The sequence below is a fragment of the Halteromyces radiatus genome, assembly GCF_025201355.1.
Source record: "Halteromyces radiatus strain CBS 162.75 chromosome Unknown BX664scaffold_4, whole genome shotgun sequence".
Classification (NCBI taxonomy): domain Eukaryota; kingdom Fungi; phylum Mucoromycota; class Mucoromycetes; order Mucorales; family Cunninghamellaceae; genus Halteromyces; species Halteromyces radiatus.
Window position 1 is genome coordinate 2,109,279 of NW_026251690.1, and position 17,735 is coordinate 2,127,013.

Sequence of the window (17,735 nt, forward strand, 5' to 3'; positions counted from 1 at the left end):
AATAACTAATAGTATATAAATATAATCTATCCTAATGGGTCAAATGAGTTCAGATTCATTGTCTTGTGTCCTTGATTCTTGTCATTATGTATGGAATTTCCTTGTCGTTGTTGGTGAGTTGAAGTAGGTGTCAGTAAACCAAAGTTGGATGATTGCTGTGGTGTAGGTATCCCCCGTAATGCACTATAATTCGGTCCATTTCCAGTAGAAGTTGTTGGTTGCTGTATTGTCATTTTGGACATTGGTGTCGAAGGTGGTGGAAGGATGGTTGTAGATGGAAAAATCGAGGTCGTAGGAGAACCCATTGGCATCAAAGGTTTGGGTGATGATGAATTACCAAAAGTAGATGTAGTTGGTGATGTTGTTGCCGAAGAGACCCATCCAGCACTCAAAGGTCGTTGTTTTTGTTGTTCATTTAAAGAATTTGTACTTGATATGGGTTTTAATGTTGTTGTAGGGGCCAAGGCGGGTGTTGAAGATAACAACATGGGTGAAGATCGATTGCTACTACTTCCAGAAGACCATAAATCACTTGCCACTTTGTTGGAAGCACCATTAGCTGCCAAGATTGGTGTTGTATTATTACTGAATTCCCCAAACATATCATTATCATCACTAATTTTCTTTGTTGATCCATGTACAAGTGCTTCGAACGATACATCCCCTTGATCTGTCAATCCACTTCCATCCATTGGTGTTGGTGTTGATGTTTTGCTACCAGCTGCCCGTGTTTGTTCTTCCAGTGATTTGACTTCTTGTAAATGCCGTGTATGTGCCTCTTCTACCCTTGAAGTAAGTTCCCGAATAGTCCGCATAAACTTTTTGAACTATAAGAAAACCGAAAAGAAAATAAATTCAATTAAATGTTTCGAGTCTTTTTTTTTTTTTTTTTTTGCGTTACCTGATCAACATTCAATAGTGGGCCAAAACTCATTCTCCAAAGTTGAGGTAAGATTTCCGTCGCCACAATTTCTTTATCTAGATGTTTTCCCATTTCATCATATACTGCCAAAGTAGCCAACTAGAAAGAAAATGCAATAAAAAAATTAAACAAACATCAAAAACAATTATGCAATTCTATATTTTACCATAACTGCAGGTTCCTTGGTCTTGATATTTTTCAAAAGTGGGACAAGTTTTTCTTGCATAGTGTACTAAATCACAAATTCATTAGCGAATAGTTCGAATTTGGTGAAGGGTAGTTCTTCTTCTTACCTTATCGACAACTTTGATCATAGAATGGAAACAAATCAAAGTGCTGACTTTGACTGACAATACAGTAGTTTGAACAAAAAGTGCTTGTACTCGAGGGAATAAGGAGTTCTTGATGGTAGAATAATCTAGTGATTCACATAAGGAAGGTACAATCCGTAAAGCCTTTTCTTGAACCACCACTGCAGGATTTTCCAGAGCAGCATAGACCAACGGCATAACATCTAAGAAGAGAAAGTGTTCATCAAAAACTAATATTTTCCTTTTATCATTTATCATTACCATCTCTAAATATTTCCCGTGGTGTCTTTTCTTGTAAAGCGTCAAGTTTATCCAATAAAACAATCATATTCTGAGGTGGATCTCGAATACTAAAAACGGGTTTCAATGAAGGAAGTACCAAGTCACAAAATTCTTGTTGAGATAATTGTTGACCGATGAGAAAGATGTTTGGTAAAGTATAAGGTAGTAATTGATGATCTTTAAGTTCTTCCAATAATGACGGTAATATCTAAAAAGAGAAAAACAATGTCGTTCAGTTTGTTTCATCTGTCAGCCAGGTTTTTTTTTTTTCTTACCTTTCTTTTCAGTACTCTTTCAGGAAATTGAGCCAACACACGAGCAAGTCCTTTCATAAACTGAGATTTCTCTTCACGCGTTTTTTCAGGGAAGTTTTCCAAAAATTTCATTGTTGAGACCAAGATATTGTCAAAGTATTTTGAATTCTGAAATTCCTTTAAAGTGATTCGTTGAGAAGGATGGCGAGCAAGTAACCTTCGAATAACATCTATTAACAATAGAGGATGAATATAACGCATACATCTGTAATATATATATATATATATATATATATATATAGTTACCTTGAAGGTGAGAAGGAATATTTCGATAATCCATAGATGAAAGAGTTTGAATCTTTCTTTCATAAGTGCGTAGGTTGTTGAATGTTTGCATCATCGATACACCATTATTGTGAATCGTATAAGCTAAGCAACCCAAAGAAAACATATCATTTGCTTGAGTCACTTCATTGTTCAGTACAAATTCAGGAGCTATAACAGAAAATAACGAATTAATCTATTATGGTATGTTTATATTCTATACAATTACCTGCATAATCCAAGTTGATTTGTATTTGGTCGGGAAGATATTCATTGTATTCAAAGTAAGATTCTGATTCTATGTTGCCTTGATTGAGGAATACTCCAAATCCAAGTCTATAAAATAAATAGTAATGAATCATATCCTTTTTTTTTTTTTTTTTTTTGCTCTTTTCTCTTACCCTCCAATCTTCCAATCCCCCTATGTTCGTGTGGTAAAATAAAATAAATAAATAAAAGTTAACTAAATAGTTCTTGTTGTCTTTAGACTATTACACTTTTGACTATTTTCACTGACCTTGGCATTGACAAAAATAGCTTCTGGATTCAAATTGTGATGTACGACCTTGGCATCATTCAAAAATTCTAATCCTTTTCCAACTTGTAGTAACCCTTTTTGAATCTAACAAAATAATATTGTTTAAGTAACAAGAAGTAATAAGAGACTGATAATACTTTACTTCCAATTCATCTAAATCATAACCCGAAAGGTCTTCTTGAGAAGAAGAATAGCTTTGTGCTTTTTTCACCAAATGAGCCAAGTTTCCTGTCAAAGGTTCGGTAGCAAATGCAATAGATGATCTTGATTCTGTTACAGGTTCAACCACTTGAAGAATAGAAGGGTGTCGTAGTCGTGCAAGATTACTAGCCTATATGTTATATACATATATAAACATGAGTAAGATGTTCTATCACCATTTGCTTTCTTCTTGAGCTCTTTTTTTTCATTTATTCTTTCTATTGTAGTTTTTACCTCTTTTTTCAAAAGTTCATTGACTTTATCAGTATCATTCTTGGAAGCTCCTCGTTCACGTTTGAATGTTGAATCCAATGATTTCTTATCAAAGATCTACAATCATCCCAATGATATCAAGATAAAAAAAAAAACAAACAAAAAGGGAAGGTTAAGGATATTATAAAAATGAGAAGAATAGATAAGTCATGATAATAAAACAATAAAAAGGATACAAAGATGGCGACTTTGTTGTGAGTTGTCTTATGAATTCCATGATAGATCTTCCATAATCCTGCCGTGGATATTTGTTGTTTGATGTCATATCTTGAGGTAATTGAGTTAGTCAACGAATTGATGAAGGAATAAAACGCTGAACTCATGATATAAAAAGAACCAGGTTCTTCAGTAGGCAAAAGGAGGAGGAAAGAAAAAGAAATAAGCGATCTTTTAACAAAAAATTAGGTAAAATCAACTTTCGTTTTGAAACACAGCCGTTAAGCTTTTCTGATTTTAATCATCAAACTCTTACACTTTCGCTATATATATATTTTTTCAAAATATCGAAATGTACAACTTATGAATACTATATGTCATCTATTTTCAGGAATAAATGAATGAAGTGGAGTAATAATTATCCATGATCATCATAGAAAAGAAAAAAAAAAAGAGAGAGAGTCAGGTAAAGATGCATCTTTTTGGTTCAAGATATACGGTATATGTGTCTAGAAGAACAGGTTTACTTTTTTCTATCTTTCCAAAGTAAATACGAAAAAACAACTAGTTTAACTTTCTTTTATCGAAGTGTACTCCTAAAGTCTTCTCAATGGAAATCTCTTGATAGAGATGATGATAATAAAAAGGAGGTATTGAATTATGTCTTCTTTATGAATTTATGCAGGAACATTTCAATCAAACTAATCTCGAAAAAAAAAAAGGAGTCTGATAAGAAAAAGAAATAAAAAAACTCAAATTTATACTCCAAAATGATTGAAGGACAAGAGAGAGTTGCATATATATGGAGTTTCAATGATGATTAACTGATGATTGAATGGACGATTGAATGGATAATGTTTCAATGATGATGGATGATTGAATGGACGATGTTTCAATGGTGAAGTTTCAATAATGATGGATGATCATTGTACATAAGCTCTTCTAAAAAACAAACAATAGAAGACGACAATATGAATAAATTAAAAGAATGATTCGAATAATATATTTTTAGTGTACATCAATAAACAGAATGAGAATAAATAAACTAGAAGGATAATAATATCAGTAACAATAACAAAAAAAAAATAGTACAAAAACTAAACTATATAAAACTAACATCATCAAGCCATCAATGCAGTGGCAATGACCATGACGGAACCAATGATCAAATTAGATACAGACAACGAAGAAGCAGAAGAAGTCTTGGAAGAAGAAGAAGAAGCACCAGCAGCAGAAGCAGAAGCACCAGAGGAACCAGTAGAAGCAGCAGGAGAAGGTGATGATGAAGGTACAGTTGCATTGGGATTAGCATCAGTAGGATAGACAAAGTTTGTTTCCCAATAAGGTTGAGAAATATTCATACATTGGTTGAAAGGCACGACACGGAAAGTTTGTTGGATTTGAGGCAACCATTTTTCAGCCATGGAAACTGTAGCATTGTTCAATTCGTGTTCCAAGACGATATGACCATGTTGATTATCGGTACCATTCTTACGAGCTTCAATCCATCCTTCAAAGTAACCATCTACAGTAGAAGGAGGAAGATTACCACCACCAGAACCTATAATAAATATAAATAAAAAGATCAATATGCATACAAAAAAAAAAAAAAGAAATCAATTGCTTACCAGGCATATTCCAATCATTAGTATCTTCATCCCAAATAACAGTGGTCATACCCATTTGGTTAGCAATAGCACGAACACGATCATCCACATCACCATAAGGAGGTCTCCAGCATTTGGGTGTAACACCAGTCACTTCTTTAATTGCATGTAAAGCCCAGTAAAGTTCAGCCACTACTTGTTGATTTGTTTGAGTTGTCATGGCGGGGTGACTCCAGGTATGAACGCAAATCGTGTGACCATCAGCAAGAGCACGTTGAGCAGCAGCAGGGGCTTGAATTACGTTGGAACCAATGTCTTTTTTTTAAAAAAAAGAAAAAATGAATAAAAGGAGTATATAAGTATATCAATCCCTAATCATAGGTACTTTATTTTATTCTATTTTATTTTTATTTCATACTTACAAAAGAGAGCAGCTTTTTGATTATTATGTTGAGCCAAAAAATCATAAAGATTAGGCTCAGCCCATTGACCTGCTTCAGAAGTCAAAGGTCCATCATCATAAGTCTATTGATTAAAAATATATATATATATCAGTTCCATTGTTTGAAGGTATATAAAAAAAAAAAAAGACTTACTAAACCCCAATCACCAACAGTAGGACAATTGACAATATCAGGTTCAACATTTGAATGTTTAGGAGTAGTACAACCAGTAGCAGACCACCAACAATCAGGATCATCAGCACCATAACCACTCATGTTAGGTGTACCATCAGCATTGGCTTTACGGACAGCACTTGTAGGCACCAAACTCCAATTGATGGCATTATAAGCAGCTTGTACTTGAGGAGAATCAGTAGGAGGAGATTTCCAACCAGTAGGATAACCAGATAAAGTGATGTTGCTTGCAGTGAATGGACCAGTAGGAATTTGACCAGTAGGATATGATTGAACATTACCAGCCAAAGGTTTTACATCAGCTAACCAAGTAGGTGATGTTTTAGCAATAGGACCCGAGGAAGAACCCGAAGGTTGAGAAGAGGAAGACGCAGCAGCTGCTGATGATGATGGTGATGATCCTGAAGATGATGATTGAGCAAGAACAGATCCTGCCAACAAAGCTAAAGATAAAATGGATGTTTTCATGATAGAAAGTATAATAATAAGAGGATTACACGAAAAGGTAAAAAAAAAAGAAAAAGGAAAGAAGAAAAGATCCAAAAAAGAAAAAAAAAAGAAATTGGACTTTATATAATGATTCTAGTCCCGCCAGAGTGTTGATCAGCAATTGATTCCCCAAAAAACCAGCCAATCAAAATCCTGCGCCACCCAGCAGTAAAAAAAAAAAAGAAAAAAGAAAAAAAAAGAACCGGGTAAAATCACCAAATTTAGCGATTTTTTGACTGTATATCATCAAATTACTGTTGCACAGGGGCAAAACCGCTTACTTATTTTTAAATCATCCTTTTTCGGTTGCAAGTAACAAAGAGCTATTGCTATTTAGTTACACAGATGAGAAACCCCTCTCCAAGCCATCTTTTAATGACCTCCTTGAAAAAAGGAGTTTTTAGTAATCCATTCATACGCACCCAAAGTTGTTTATGAACTGTTTATTTATTCAAGTAATAATAATAAAATAGAAAAAAACTTATTTCCACTAGATAAGCTGCAGATCCTTTTAGAAGGAAAAAAAATAGTAGAAATTCTCTTTGTGTCATCTACTTTTACTCTTCTTATCTTGATGATAAGGTTTAACGATGATTATTTTTATTTTTTTATTTTTTTTAAAAAAAGAAAGTACCACATGCTGAATGTATAGACATCAAAAAAATGCTTTTTGGGGAATGAAAGTAACCAGATTTTTCAGCCATAAAGAAAGATTAAAAATAACTATAGTTTTCACCTCTAGATTGGATAAACATCAACAAATACTGCTTAGGGTTATTTTTAACCTATGATTATAAATAACTGTATGTCCATCTGACAAGTGGTTGACATTATAATCATCATCATCATCGTCATCATCATCATCATCATCATCATCATCATCATCATCATCGTAGAGATCGATACTATTACCATAGGAAGAGTTATCCTCCATTGTCATCAACATAAAAAGCATCATCATTATCATCAGTCTTCATTGCCGAGTGTTTATAGAATGATGATCAAGATAGAATTATTCAATTTTATCGGTGCTAATTTCTCGCTAAGACTAACAATGCATAGGCTATTACAAAAAAAAAAAAATCTATCTTCTTCCTTTCTCTTTTTCATTGTCTAAGATTCTCTCTCAGGCTCACGTGCCTTTTTTTCTTTCTGCTCCTTCTCCTGAACTTTCTACTGTGTATACATTCGATATACATACCTACAGACGAAGAAGTGAAATATTAGATGATCATCCAAAGTAACATGATGGTAAGTATAAATATTAATCGAACAAAACATAACAAACAAAATGGTGTTTTGTTGTTTTCTTTTTGCCAAGAAATAAAACAAAACAATAACATCGTCATTGAAATTGACACATTTCAATTGATCAACATCATATATTAACATATTTTAAAAACTAGGTATAATTGAATTTTCTTTATTTGCTTTTGACTCTACAATCATTCAAAAAAAATATGCTTTTGGAGAAGAAAAAAAAAAAAAAGGTAATAGTAAACTATATACGAGGAAAAGAAGGGAAATAAAAAGCATTCTATATCAATCAAAAAAAAATGTCATTGTGGAATACGGGGAAGGGTTGGGTATAGATCAAACGGGGAATAAACTAAAAAAGTAATTGAAAATCATAAACAAAGCAAAATGACGATCACTTCACTAAACCAACCTAAACTTTTTACTACACTGATCCAATACACCAGTCGATGTTGTTGATGAAGTTGTATAATTCAGCACCACTGATTTGGGTAAAGCACGTTTTGGACGATATCGATAATTGGGAAAAGCTTCTTGATGGGCCAGTTTTTCTTGTTCCGCAAGGATATGCCACGGTTTCTTTTGTTTGCTTGTCAACCGGGACCAGTATTCCGATGCACGCCTACAATCAAAGTAGTAGTAACAAAAAAAAAAAAAAAAAAAGGTATCGTGTTAGTTTCAATATGTCTCCTTTTTTTTTTTTTTTTCTCTTTGTCTCTATCACTCCTTGTCCCCTTTCGCCTCCCCCTCTCCCTTCCTACTCCTTCTTCCTCTTCCTTTCTATGTTCTTTCTCTATCTTTTCTCCTGGATCTCTTCTTTTTAACTTTGCCACTGACCCATGACTTACTTTGATATTTCTTCAGCTCGAATAGTAGGATCTTTGGCTTTCAAAGATTGACCAAAATAACAGCGAAACTATAAACAAAATTAAAGATATACATATATGTAACAGGGTGAGATAAAATGATTTTCATATAATCAAATAAAGTTCATCATGACTTACATGAATCCATGCATTTCGAGGTCGTTTAATATGCGCATTCTTTGTCACAAATTCATGCTGTTGTTCATTGTTGACGGATGTAGGAGACGCCCAAAATGTCAAAAGAGAGGAAGGTACAGGTGAGGAAGGAGTCATGACTTCAATAGGTGATAAAGAGGAATTAGATGGTGAAGATGCTGAAGATGATCCAGTTGAATCGAGATCTCGTAATCCAATAGGTTTATTGTTATCAATATTGCAAGTAGTAGATGAGCATGATGGGGATCCAAGGTGAAAATTCTGGCGATGATGACGATGATTATGTTGTTGAGAACTATTATTATTGCTGCCCAATGCATTTGTCACGTGTAAAGAGGATGATTCTGTTGGTAAAGTGCTAATATAAGGCAGTTGACGATGATCCGTATATTTTGAGGTATTTTCGTAAGTATCATTCATACCAGAATTTGTACCCATAACTGGTAAGGGAAGGATATTTCTATAGTGGCGTTGCTGTTGTTGTTGTTGCTGTTGAGGATGAGGTGACATTGAGGAATCACTATCATTACCAGTTTGGTCTTCTTCAAAAGAAGAATAAGAAGAAGAAGAGGAAGAAGAAGAAGAAATTGAAGATAAAGAAGACAAAGAGGATAAGGATAGTCGATGAGGTCTAGGATGTCGAATAGCATCATGTTGTTGGTCCATTGTAGTTTGCGGTTGTGGTTCCAAAAAGGCAGGAGGATGTGTCAAAGAAGGGGTATTAGATCCTCGTGGCACTAAAATGGCTGGTTTGGCTAATATTGGAGCTATAATAAGACAGTATAATGTTAGTATATATAATAATAATAATAAAAAAAAACAATATACTTACAAAACTGTTGAGTATCGTCTTTGATCAAAGGTGGTAAAGTAAACTTTTGTGTAATAGTAGCATGATTAACAGATTTCATTTGATGTAGATAAGTTATGAGAAGGATGAAGAAAGAAAAAGAAAACGAAGAAAGAAAACGAAGAAAGAAAGAAATAAAATAGACAAAAGGGAGTTGAAAAGAAACATAAAGACAATGCGGTGTTCAAAAACACTCGTGAGTTTGACCAGTAAATAGCATAATTAGCAAGTCATTTACAGGAACCAAGAAGAGAGTGAAAAAAAAAAAAAATATTATCATACATCAGCCTCCCCCTTTTTTTTTTTTTTTGTAAAAAGATAAAGAATAAAAAAAAAGAGAAAAAAAAAAACTACATCAAATAATAATAAACATAATCAAAATAATAAAATGATAAAATAGATCAAAATATTTCCTCCTTTTTCTTAACTCGATCATTATAGAAATTATTCATATATATATATCATCCACTTTTATTTCATATTGAACAATTAAAACAATAGTTTTACAGTAGTTAAATTGGTTCATCAATCAAGATATATGTACATCTTTACCATAGTTACTAAATAAGTGAATCCTCCTAACAAGCAGTATGAAGTTTATTAAAAAGATAAGAATAGAACTTGACCTTCTACAAGAAGCGGGAATGAAAATAGGTTTTTGCCACCTTTTTTTCGTTCTATGACTGATTCACCCCTTATCATCTCCTTTTTCTTACTCCTTAACAATAGAAAGAAAAAAAAAAAAGAAGAACTCCTATTAACAGGATTGTCAATAGTAAACACTTTCTTTTGTTTCTTTATCCTTGTAGAATATGCCACATGTTTTATTTTTATTTTTATTTTTATTTTTATTTAGTTGGGCGCAAGTGAGACACAAAAAAAAAAAGATAACATTAGGCACATCATATCCATTGTTCCTTTTTGTAGGTTCCCTTTCATATAATGATCAATCACTAATAAATAACCCTTTTTTTTTTATTTGATTGGTTTGACAGACTCGTCACACAGCCATAAAAACACACACCTATATATATTTGTACAGAAATGCATCCGATTTTTTTTTCTTATTACTTTTGGGTAACCACTAAAAAAAAAAAAGCCTTTTTTTAGAGTTTTCTAGGTTTCTGTAAACGAATAGTTTATACTCCGTTGAAAATGGTCTAAATTTGGATAATTTCATCTTTTTCCGGCGTAACAAGGTTTTACCTTTTTATTTATTTTACTTCATCAACATCATCATTATCATCCTCATTATAGAAAAATATATAGAATCGTACTCGAACAAAACGTTAACAGATTGATTACTGATTCATTATATTGTTATTAAACTCATTAATCATGATTTGTTTTTCAAAAAGCCATTGAAGTATTTTGGATAGCATTACCAAGCAAATTGTAATGGATAGATAAAAGAAAAAAAAAAACAATCATCACCGGTAAAACCCTATATAGTTCTCAGAAAAAAAAAAAAAAAAAAAACTTTTTTGTAAGCCGAGCGGACACTTAATCATGCTTACTACTTTTGGCACTGGCCACTGGAATATAAAAAGGGATCCGAATGAATTTTTTTTTTCTACTAATTTCTTTCTTTTATTATTTACTTTTTTTTTATTTTTTTTAATTTTTTTTTATCCATTGAAAATGATGCATCCATTGCAACAAACGGGTGCAACTCTTTTTGCCATTGCGGCTGTTGTCTCAGCACAATCATCATCCTCGGCTCCTTCTGCTTCTCCTTCATCCACCAGTAGTGGTATTTTAGCTCAAAAGTCTCCTACATGGCTTCCTGATTTTTCTGTTTCTGGTGTCGTTCAAAGTTATCCTACTGGCGCCCCTGATACCAATAGTACTTTGGACAAGACTACATTGAATATGACTGCATATCCTGGAGCCTGGGAACCTGCTACCACAGATCATCCTGAAATCCAAGCTGTCATGAATTCCATTGATTGGACCAAGGTACCCAAGGCTCCTACTGCCAAGGCTGACAAGGATGGTGGCGTTGTATTTGGAAATTATGATGAAAACAAAGATCCTTATTGCTGGTGGTCTGATACTAACTGTGTGAAGCCAAAGGTTGATTACTTACCCGAAGATATTTATTACTGTCCTAACGTTGGTGATTGGGGTCTCAACTATGATGATGGTCCTTACAACCCTTCAGATGATGACAAGGAACTCAATGCTTATGCTGAACCTGTACTTTACAATTTCTTGGCTCAAAACAATAATCAAAAGGCTACTCTCTTCTACATTGGTAGTAATGTCGCCACTTATCCTGCCGCTGCCAAACGTGCTCTCAATGATGGTCATGTCTTGTGTGTACATACCTGGAGTCATCCGTAAGTGAAATATAATGATTGATTAATGTATACTGATGATCAATTTCTTTTTTTTTTATTATTTTTTTTTATTATTTTTTATTTATCATTTAGTGCCATGACTACTCAAACTAATATTCAAGTAGTTGCTGAACTTTACTGGACTTTACGTGCTATCAAGGAAGCCACTGGTGTCACTACTAAATGCTGGAGACCTCCCTATGGTGATGTGGATGATCGTGTTCGTGCTATTGCTTGGCAAATGGGTTTACGTACCGTTGTCTGGGATCAAGATTCTAATGGTAAATAGTTTTTTTTTTTTTTTTTTTTTTTTTTTTTTTTTTTTTTTTTTTAAGATATATATATATATATATACACTAATGATTAATTGATTACTTGATGATACTAATTATTGATGGTTCTTTTTGATTAGATTGGAATATGCCAGGTGATGGTGGCGGTAACCTTCCCTGGGATACTGTGAATGGTTATTTCGAAGATTGGGTTGCTGCTCGTAAGAATGGAAGCGATAACCAACATGGTCATATTACCTTGGAACACGAATTGAACAATGCTACTGTCAAGATGACTGAAAAATGGTTACCTACTTTACAACAAACATTCAATGTCAAGTCTATTCATGATTGTATGGGTATCTCTCAACCTTATTGGGAACAAAACTGGGTGTATCCTGCCAATGCCAGTGGTAACTCTTCCACCCATACTAACTCTACCACTTCTTCTTCTACTTCTCCCTCTGCTTCCGCCAATGGTGGTAATGCCTCTGCTGCCGGTGCTTCATCTGGTTCTTCTGCTGCTGAATCATCTACCTCTGCTGCTTCCACTTTCTCTATCTCTTCCACTACTGTTATTGCCATGGTCATCATTGCTAGTGCCTTTATGTCTTAGAAAATTCATCTCTTAGTTTTTTTGTATTCATATCATATATAGTATAGTCCCCCTTTTTTTTTTGTTAGATTTGTAATAAAACAGAAATAAAAAACTACACGATTTATTGGTTTACCCTTTTTTTTTCATTTCATTCGGTTACCGCAAAACCTTGCATACTACACACACACCCCTGAAACAAACATTCCCTTTTCAGCTGTGTCATCTATTTTACTTTTTTTGGGTCTTTATTTTTTTTTAAAATCTTCAAAAGAAAAAAAAAAGTCGGAGGTTCATCATGATAATGTTTGGAAAAGTCCATATGGATAGGATAATCAGACATGATGATGATGACCGAATAAACTGTAATGGATATATATATATATAACAAAAAGATATAAAAAAAAAATTTTTTCCCTTATTTCAAGTCGGGATTTCACAGGTTCCGTATTCAGCACCATTGTATCGACGACAATATAATGAATCTGCACATACTAGATTTTGACTACACACTAAAATACCATTAAGAAAGAAAATATAGATTTATATCAATGACCTCATTCTTCTTATAATCATGTATTAAAAAAAAAAAAGGTGATGCCCCCCATTTTCTTCTATTTTTGGATTGTCTTACTTTCATGAAGCGACCGATTAGGTGGAAGAGTCGCTGCGGATAAAGTAGTTGCCATGATGACAAGTAGAAACAATAAAAACATCAATAATCTGTGCATTGTTTGAGTATAGAGATGATATCAAAACAATCAAGAAGAAAAAAAAAGAAGAAAAAGAAGAGAGAAGACTTGGATTTATTTATATATCTCTGTCATTCCTATTTCATTTTGTTTATTTCAAAATATGTTCTAATTGCAACTAGAGCTAATCATCGGGTTCTAATACTAGTTCCATGCCCAATAGGTAATAATGTAAACCGTGATATCTGTTTTGCCACAGGTAATACATTGTAGTGTTGTTGATTGTTTGTCATTGCTTTGCGCGTCCTACAGCAAAAAAAAAAAAAAAAAAAAAAAAAAAATAAGAGAGAGAGAGAGAGATAAGGTTATTTGCCCCACATTTGGTAACTTCCTTTTTTTAGTTTATTTTTATTATGCTTACCTTTGGAAAGTATCACTATTTGTTCTGACCAAAACGCCCAATAGCAGACTTTGTTTTAGATAGAATCGTTCAACATTGCCATCATAAGAAGATTCATACACAGCCCAGTTGATGGGATCAATCTATCAAAATTTGAAAGAAGATTCCATTGATTTCAATTAATCCTTTTTTTTTTTTATCATTATCATTATTATTATTCGTTTACCTTTTCTTTGATTTTCGAGACAAATGATAAAGAAGCCACAGAACACATATGATCTTGTAAGACACGATCCAAAAAGCAAACATCGAATAAAAGTTGAAGAGCACCCTTTTCAGTCAAGACAATCGTGTCCTTGTCTAAAAATGCTTCCAATGTCTTGATAAGTTTCCCATGCAAACCTTGGCATAATGTTTGTAATATAAGCTATAAAAAGTAACACCAATAGAAAGTTAAAACAGAAGAAAAAAACACCACGTGAGTTTGTGAAGCGTGGAATATATTTAAAAAAAAAAAAAGAAATGCGTGGAAACTTACCTTATCTAGTCTAGTGCTATGTATATTTTGTACTTGTTCACAAACATAAAAAATGGCTCGTTCGATTGCGATGGTAGCCATTGTTGGTAACACAATATCCTCTTGATTGTCCTTGTCATCTGCATTACCCATATCTATGAAAACAATGAAACCAAAGGCAATCAACACGTGTATTTTTCAATTTTTATTTTTTATCCCCTTACGTTCCCATGTTGATATCGAAGGACAACGATCATCCCATATAGTTGAATTCCATATCAAAGACAATTGTTGTTCAAACTGATTGCAGATTAATTCTATCCATTCTTCATATGCTGAGCGATAAATAGCGTAAAAACGTTCTTGTGTTTGTTGGTATATAGGATCTAAAAGAAAAATAATTTATCCGAGTCAATAACATGGACCTGCATTATCTCTTGGAACCTTAATTTCATTTATTTTACCTTTGCCAACTCCACTTTTCAATTCTAGGGTATTGTCATCTTGTTCTGTTGTCATCATGGAGAATGCCAAGGAGCGAGGTAATTCTTTAGATTCTTCACATATCAATCGAGCCAAGCGTCCAACCCATATCGACAATTCAGGTCCTATAGAAAAAGAAAAAAAAAATGAAAATTCTTATTAGTCACTTTTTCAATCGTGCTTGGTCTTGTGGAACTTACCATTCTTTTGGTGAGACTTTAGTTTGCCTAAAATATCATTCAGTCCAGCAATGTATAACACATTGGCTTGAACACATTCATCTTGAAAATAGCTCTTGATAGCATCTGCATCTCTACATATATAGGTATGTATATAAATATATATAAAAACAGAAAACAAACAAAAATAAATAAATTGTTCATCCGATAACATAATAATAAATAAAAAGGTAACTTACGTTTTAGAATAAAAGTGGTCATCTTGATCAGCATAACAAAGATGAGCACCCACATCCAGACGTAGTTCAGCCCATGCCTTGTCATAGTTTCTTTGCATTTCACATAAAAGTGGTGTTTGTTCAGTCGACGCCTTGGTCAATGATTCTTTGAATGCCAAAATAGCACTGGATGATGATTGATTGGGTAAACTGAACGCCGTCTCATTTTGTTGAAGATCACTGTTTAGCGTACTATGCATGTTTGGCCATATTGCTGGCGCCAACTGGAATCCTATTATCCCATCACCAAAATAAATAATGATGAGTCTTATCTATCGTGTTTTTTTTTCATTTATTTATTTATTTATTTTATCCAATCAGGTTACCTTTTTTCGCTGGCGTATGGATACTATCTTCAATCATTGGCCAAATAATCTTGCTAGGTTGATCTACAATAGCTTGACAGCCAACATGCACGATATATCTTGCATGACCATTGAAACAATTTCGGAACAAGGTACCAAAAATAGAATAATGTTGCCCACTCAGTAAGTCCTGACATACCTATACCAATATCATAAATAATCAATCCATTGAATATATATATATATCATATCCCTTTTTGTTTTGTTATTGATTGTTGAATACCTTTGACCAAAATGTTTTTCCATTTCCATATTCATCGTCACGTAGAAGATCCCAAAGTCGAGCACGTATATCTAGTAATTTTTCCGTGGTAGTGACAGGTTGTAAAATTGTTTCCAAATGCATCTCCAGTTCTTCTTTCACATCATCCAACCATTGTCGTGTCATTGCCGAAATCGCATCTGTTGTTAATTGATCGTCCATATTGAAGGTGGGAGTATATTGTTGAATAGCTGGTGGTAAATAACGAATCAAAAGATGTGCATTGGCACTTGGGGAGAAGAGTCTGGTGATGGCCAAGGATGATGTGGATGATGTTGCCTTGATTGAGTTACTGGATGTAGACAGATCAGGTTGTTGTTGTTGTGAAATTTCGTTACTGTTGTTATGATTATTGCTATTGCTGCTATAGTTGGGTATCGTAAAAGTCGTCTGCATTTGTTCCACATAATCAGACAATAAACTTTGATGAGAAGTCGAAAAAGGTAGATAAATGTCATGTATATGAACCAAAGTTCTTCGAATAAGGAGAGCAATCTCGCGTAGTTGACGAGAGAGCTTTTGATCTGCGAAATCAGACTTTTCTTTGATGGATTGCTGTATCAAGTCACTAATCACCCGTTTCCGCATATCCAATAGAGTCTCAATAGTTGTTTTCATTGTCATTCCATCCATTAACATTAATCCAACAAGTATTTTCGCCACATCCTATAAAATAAGATGATATTTTAAGTCCCTGTTATGTATTTCCTTTTTAGCAGGTTTTCTTTTTTTTTTTTTTCTTACTTCCGAGTCTAACACAAATGCACGTAGATGATGAACTGATTTTTGAATGATCTGAGGTCTAAAGAAGCTGATGGCATCCCATTGTCGTTGTATTACTGGAAAAGCAATCTATAATAACAATATGAGTCAGTGCCTTGGACCAAATAATTCAAAAATATATTTCTTTCTTTTTACATCAATATCCACGAGAAATGAGTCTTCCGTTTCAAGATAATCATGAACTTTTTGTGCCAGAATGTACAAAGAACCAGCTTGTAAATAATGGTGTCCTTCAAGAGCATGCCATATCTGTTCGGGTACATCAGCTAAAGACTTGATCATGGCAGCTAATACATATAACTGTCGTCGCTTTTGATCTTAAAAAAAAAAAAGAAGAAGAAGAAAAAAGAATGTGAGAGAAGATTAGCTTAATAATTCAAGTGATATTTCTAGATTGAATATAGAGTACCTTGAGGATCTTGTCCATTTGTTTCAAGGTCTTGTACTTTGGTGGCCTGACGTTGGATCGCGTAAACATCACAGGAATCTTGCATCCGTTCAAAGTTTCGCTGTATGATCTTTGCCCTTTTGTCCATGTTGATAATAGTATCTGCAGCCGCTATCAAATCCGTATATTTTTCCCTAAACACAAACCACACAGGAAATAAAATAATGAAAAGCATAAGTAACTTGTTGATAACCTTCATTTATCGCGCATCATTTCGAGGTAGTTTTTCTACATAATCTTACCCGACCATGGACCGTAATTCTTTCTTTCGTAACTCCAGTCTATCACTAAAATAAAAAAAAAAAAAAAAGGATCAATACGTGTTTGATTCTATGTAATATTTCTTCTTTACTTTGTTTGGGCTTCACTAATACCAGTGGAAGAAGGATTACTATCACCAACTAGTTGTGATGATGCTTTACGACTATATTCCGAATCCTGTTGAATGGACATGATGCTAAAACGTTGTTTTTGAATGCAAGATGAAGAATCCAATAGAGAAAAGAAAAAGAAGGAAAAGAAAAAAAAAGTAGTGAGAAAAGAAAATCCGCGGGGATGAATTTATACCCAGGGCAAATCAAATCGCATATCATATCACTGTATTCTTTCTAAAATAATATAATTGTATTCTTTTCTATATAGTGAACTATATTTCTTGTTTAGTACATAAGTTGATTTGTTTAATACAAAAAAATAATCAACGTCTTTCTAATGTTAAATCATTTGTCTTGCATTGGTAGAAGCAGATAACAAATGTTTGAAAATAGTGGTATATTATTGAGAATACTGCAATGGATGAATGGGTGATTGATGTTACCAAGGAACACCCAGAAACATTTGATGGCATACTTGAAGTGACATAAAATCTAATAAAGTATTAGAGGATGTCCGGATCTATGATTTTACTCAAAAGTGCATTACCATATATGGTCAACCAGAAATTTAGATTTTGATTGGCTGTCAATGACTCTGCCCATCTGAGATAAAATGGGATT

At 33.5% G+C, this 17,735-nt stretch overlaps 6 protein-coding genes across 6 annotated transcripts; 1 reads left to right on the top strand and 5 right to left on the bottom strand.

Annotated features, from left to right (window-relative positions):
- Window positions 1-26: 26 nt before the first annotated feature.
- On the bottom strand, window positions 27-2,367 carry BX664DRAFT_365497 (uncharacterized protein; the record flags this gene model as incomplete). Its single annotated transcript, XM_051548476.1, has 8 exons — window positions 27-827; window positions 902-1,021; window positions 1,089-1,154; window positions 1,216-1,436; window positions 1,495-1,723; window positions 1,791-1,999; window positions 2,076-2,289; window positions 2,323-2,367. The coding sequence occupies 8 exons, from the start codon at window positions 2,365-2,367 to the stop codon at window positions 27-29; spliced, it is 1,905 nt and encodes a 634-aa protein (XP_051400322.1).
- A 1,870-nt stretch (window positions 2,368-4,237) lies between these two features.
- On the bottom strand, window positions 4,238-6,034 carry BX664DRAFT_385962 (uncharacterized protein). Its single transcript, XM_051549291.1, has 4 exons — window positions 5,465-6,034; window positions 5,291-5,393; window positions 4,890-5,183; window positions 4,238-4,822 (listed from the first exon to the last, which is right to left on the bottom strand). Exons 1-4 carry the CDS (start codon window positions 5,972-5,974, stop codon window positions 4,383-4,385), a joined length of 1,347 nt encoding a protein of 448 aa, XP_051400323.1. The 5' UTR covers window positions 5,975-6,034; the 3' UTR covers window positions 4,238-4,382.
- A 1,367-nt stretch (window positions 6,035-7,401) lies between these two features.
- BX664DRAFT_135062 (uncharacterized protein) lies at window positions 7,402-9,231 on the bottom strand. Its single transcript, XM_051539825.1, has 4 exons — window positions 9,107-9,231; window positions 8,257-9,041; window positions 8,101-8,168; window positions 7,402-7,874 (listed from the first exon to the last, which is right to left on the bottom strand). The coding sequence occupies exons 1-4, from the start codon at window positions 9,183-9,185 to the stop codon at window positions 7,655-7,657; spliced, it is 1,152 nt and encodes a 383-aa protein (XP_051400324.1). The 5' UTR covers window positions 9,186-9,231; the 3' UTR covers window positions 7,402-7,654.
- Window positions 9,232-10,768: 1,537 nt separating this feature from the next.
- On the top strand, window positions 10,769-12,354 carry BX664DRAFT_365499 (uncharacterized protein; the record flags this gene model as incomplete). The annotated part of the gene is made up of 3 exons (XM_051548477.1): window positions 10,769-11,466; window positions 11,560-11,747; window positions 11,879-12,354. The coding sequence occupies 3 exons, from the start codon at window positions 10,769-10,771 to the stop codon at window positions 12,352-12,354; spliced, it is 1,362 nt and encodes a 453-aa protein (XP_051400325.1).
- Window positions 12,355-12,562: 208 nt separating this feature from the next.
- BX664DRAFT_359033 (uncharacterized protein) lies at window positions 12,563-13,115 on the bottom strand. Its single transcript, XM_051548068.1, has 2 exons — window positions 12,968-13,115; window positions 12,563-12,845 (listed from the first exon to the last, which is right to left on the bottom strand). Exons 1-2 carry the CDS (start codon window positions 13,062-13,064, stop codon window positions 12,757-12,759), a joined length of 186 nt encoding a protein of 61 aa, XP_051400326.1. The 5' UTR covers window positions 13,065-13,115; the 3' UTR covers window positions 12,563-12,756.
- Window positions 13,116-13,127: 12 nt separating this feature from the next.
- Window positions 13,128-17,233, bottom strand: BX664DRAFT_333130 (uncharacterized protein). Its single transcript, XM_051545463.1, has 15 exons — window positions 17,093-17,233; window positions 16,983-17,027; window positions 16,702-16,874; window positions 16,428-16,609; window positions 16,254-16,361; window positions 15,471-16,175; window positions 15,209-15,386; window positions 14,844-15,114; window positions 14,626-14,738; window positions 14,407-14,550; window positions 14,167-14,328; window positions 13,964-14,097; window positions 13,652-13,852; window positions 13,447-13,568; window positions 13,128-13,331 (listed from the first exon to the last, which is right to left on the bottom strand). The coding sequence occupies exons 1-15, from the start codon at window positions 17,191-17,193 to the stop codon at window positions 13,214-13,216; spliced, it is 2,757 nt and encodes a 918-aa protein (XP_051400327.1). The 5' UTR covers window positions 17,194-17,233; the 3' UTR covers window positions 13,128-13,213.
- Between the last annotated feature and the right edge of the window lie 502 nt (window positions 17,234-17,735).

Excerpts from the sequence above, each read along its gene's own strand:
- BX664DRAFT_135062 (XM_051539825.1), bottom strand. The coding sequence starts at position 9,185 with ATGAAATCTGTTAATCATGCTACTATTACACAAAAGTTTACTTTACCA. Across the intron at positions 9,042-9,106 it reads AGACGATACTCAACAGTTTT|CTCCAATATTAGCCAAACCA; the intron begins GTAAGTATATTG and ends GTCTTATTATAG. Across the intron at positions 7,875-8,100 it reads CGAGCTGAAGAAATATCAAA|GCGTGCATCGGAATACTGGT; the intron begins GTAAGTCATGGG and ends CTTTGATTGTAG.
- BX664DRAFT_333130 (XM_051545463.1), bottom strand. The coding sequence starts at position 17,193 with ATGTCCATTCAACAGGATTCGGAATATAGTCGTAAAGCATCATCACAA. Across the intron at positions 16,875-16,982 it reads GAATTACGGTCCATGGTCGG|GGAAAAATATACGGATTTGA; the intron begins GTAAGATTATGT and ends GTTTGTGTTTAG. Across the intron at positions 16,176-16,253 it reads CATTTGTGTTAGACTCGGAA|GATGTGGCGAAAATACTTGT; the intron begins GTAAGAAAAAAA and ends CTTATTTTATAG.
- BX664DRAFT_359033 (XM_051548068.1), bottom strand. The coding sequence starts at position 13,064 with ATGCACAGATTATTGATGTTTTTATTGTTTCTACTTGTCATCATGGCA. Across the intron at positions 12,846-12,967 it reads TAATCGGTCGCTTCATGAAA|TGTGTAGTCAAAATCTAGTA; the intron begins GTAAGACAATCC and ends ATGGTATTTTAG.
- BX664DRAFT_385962 (XM_051549291.1), bottom strand. The coding sequence starts at position 5,974 with ATGAAAACATCCATTTTATCTTTAGCTTTGTTGGCAGGATCTGTTCTT. Across the intron at positions 5,394-5,464 it reads CTGTTGGTGATTGGGGTTTA|ACTTATGATGATGGACCTTT; the intron begins GTAAGTCTTTTT and ends TTTAATCAATAG. Across the intron at positions 4,823-4,889 it reads TAATGATTGGAATATGCCTG|GTTCTGGTGGTGGTAATCTT; the intron begins GTAAGCAATTGA and ends TATTTATTATAG.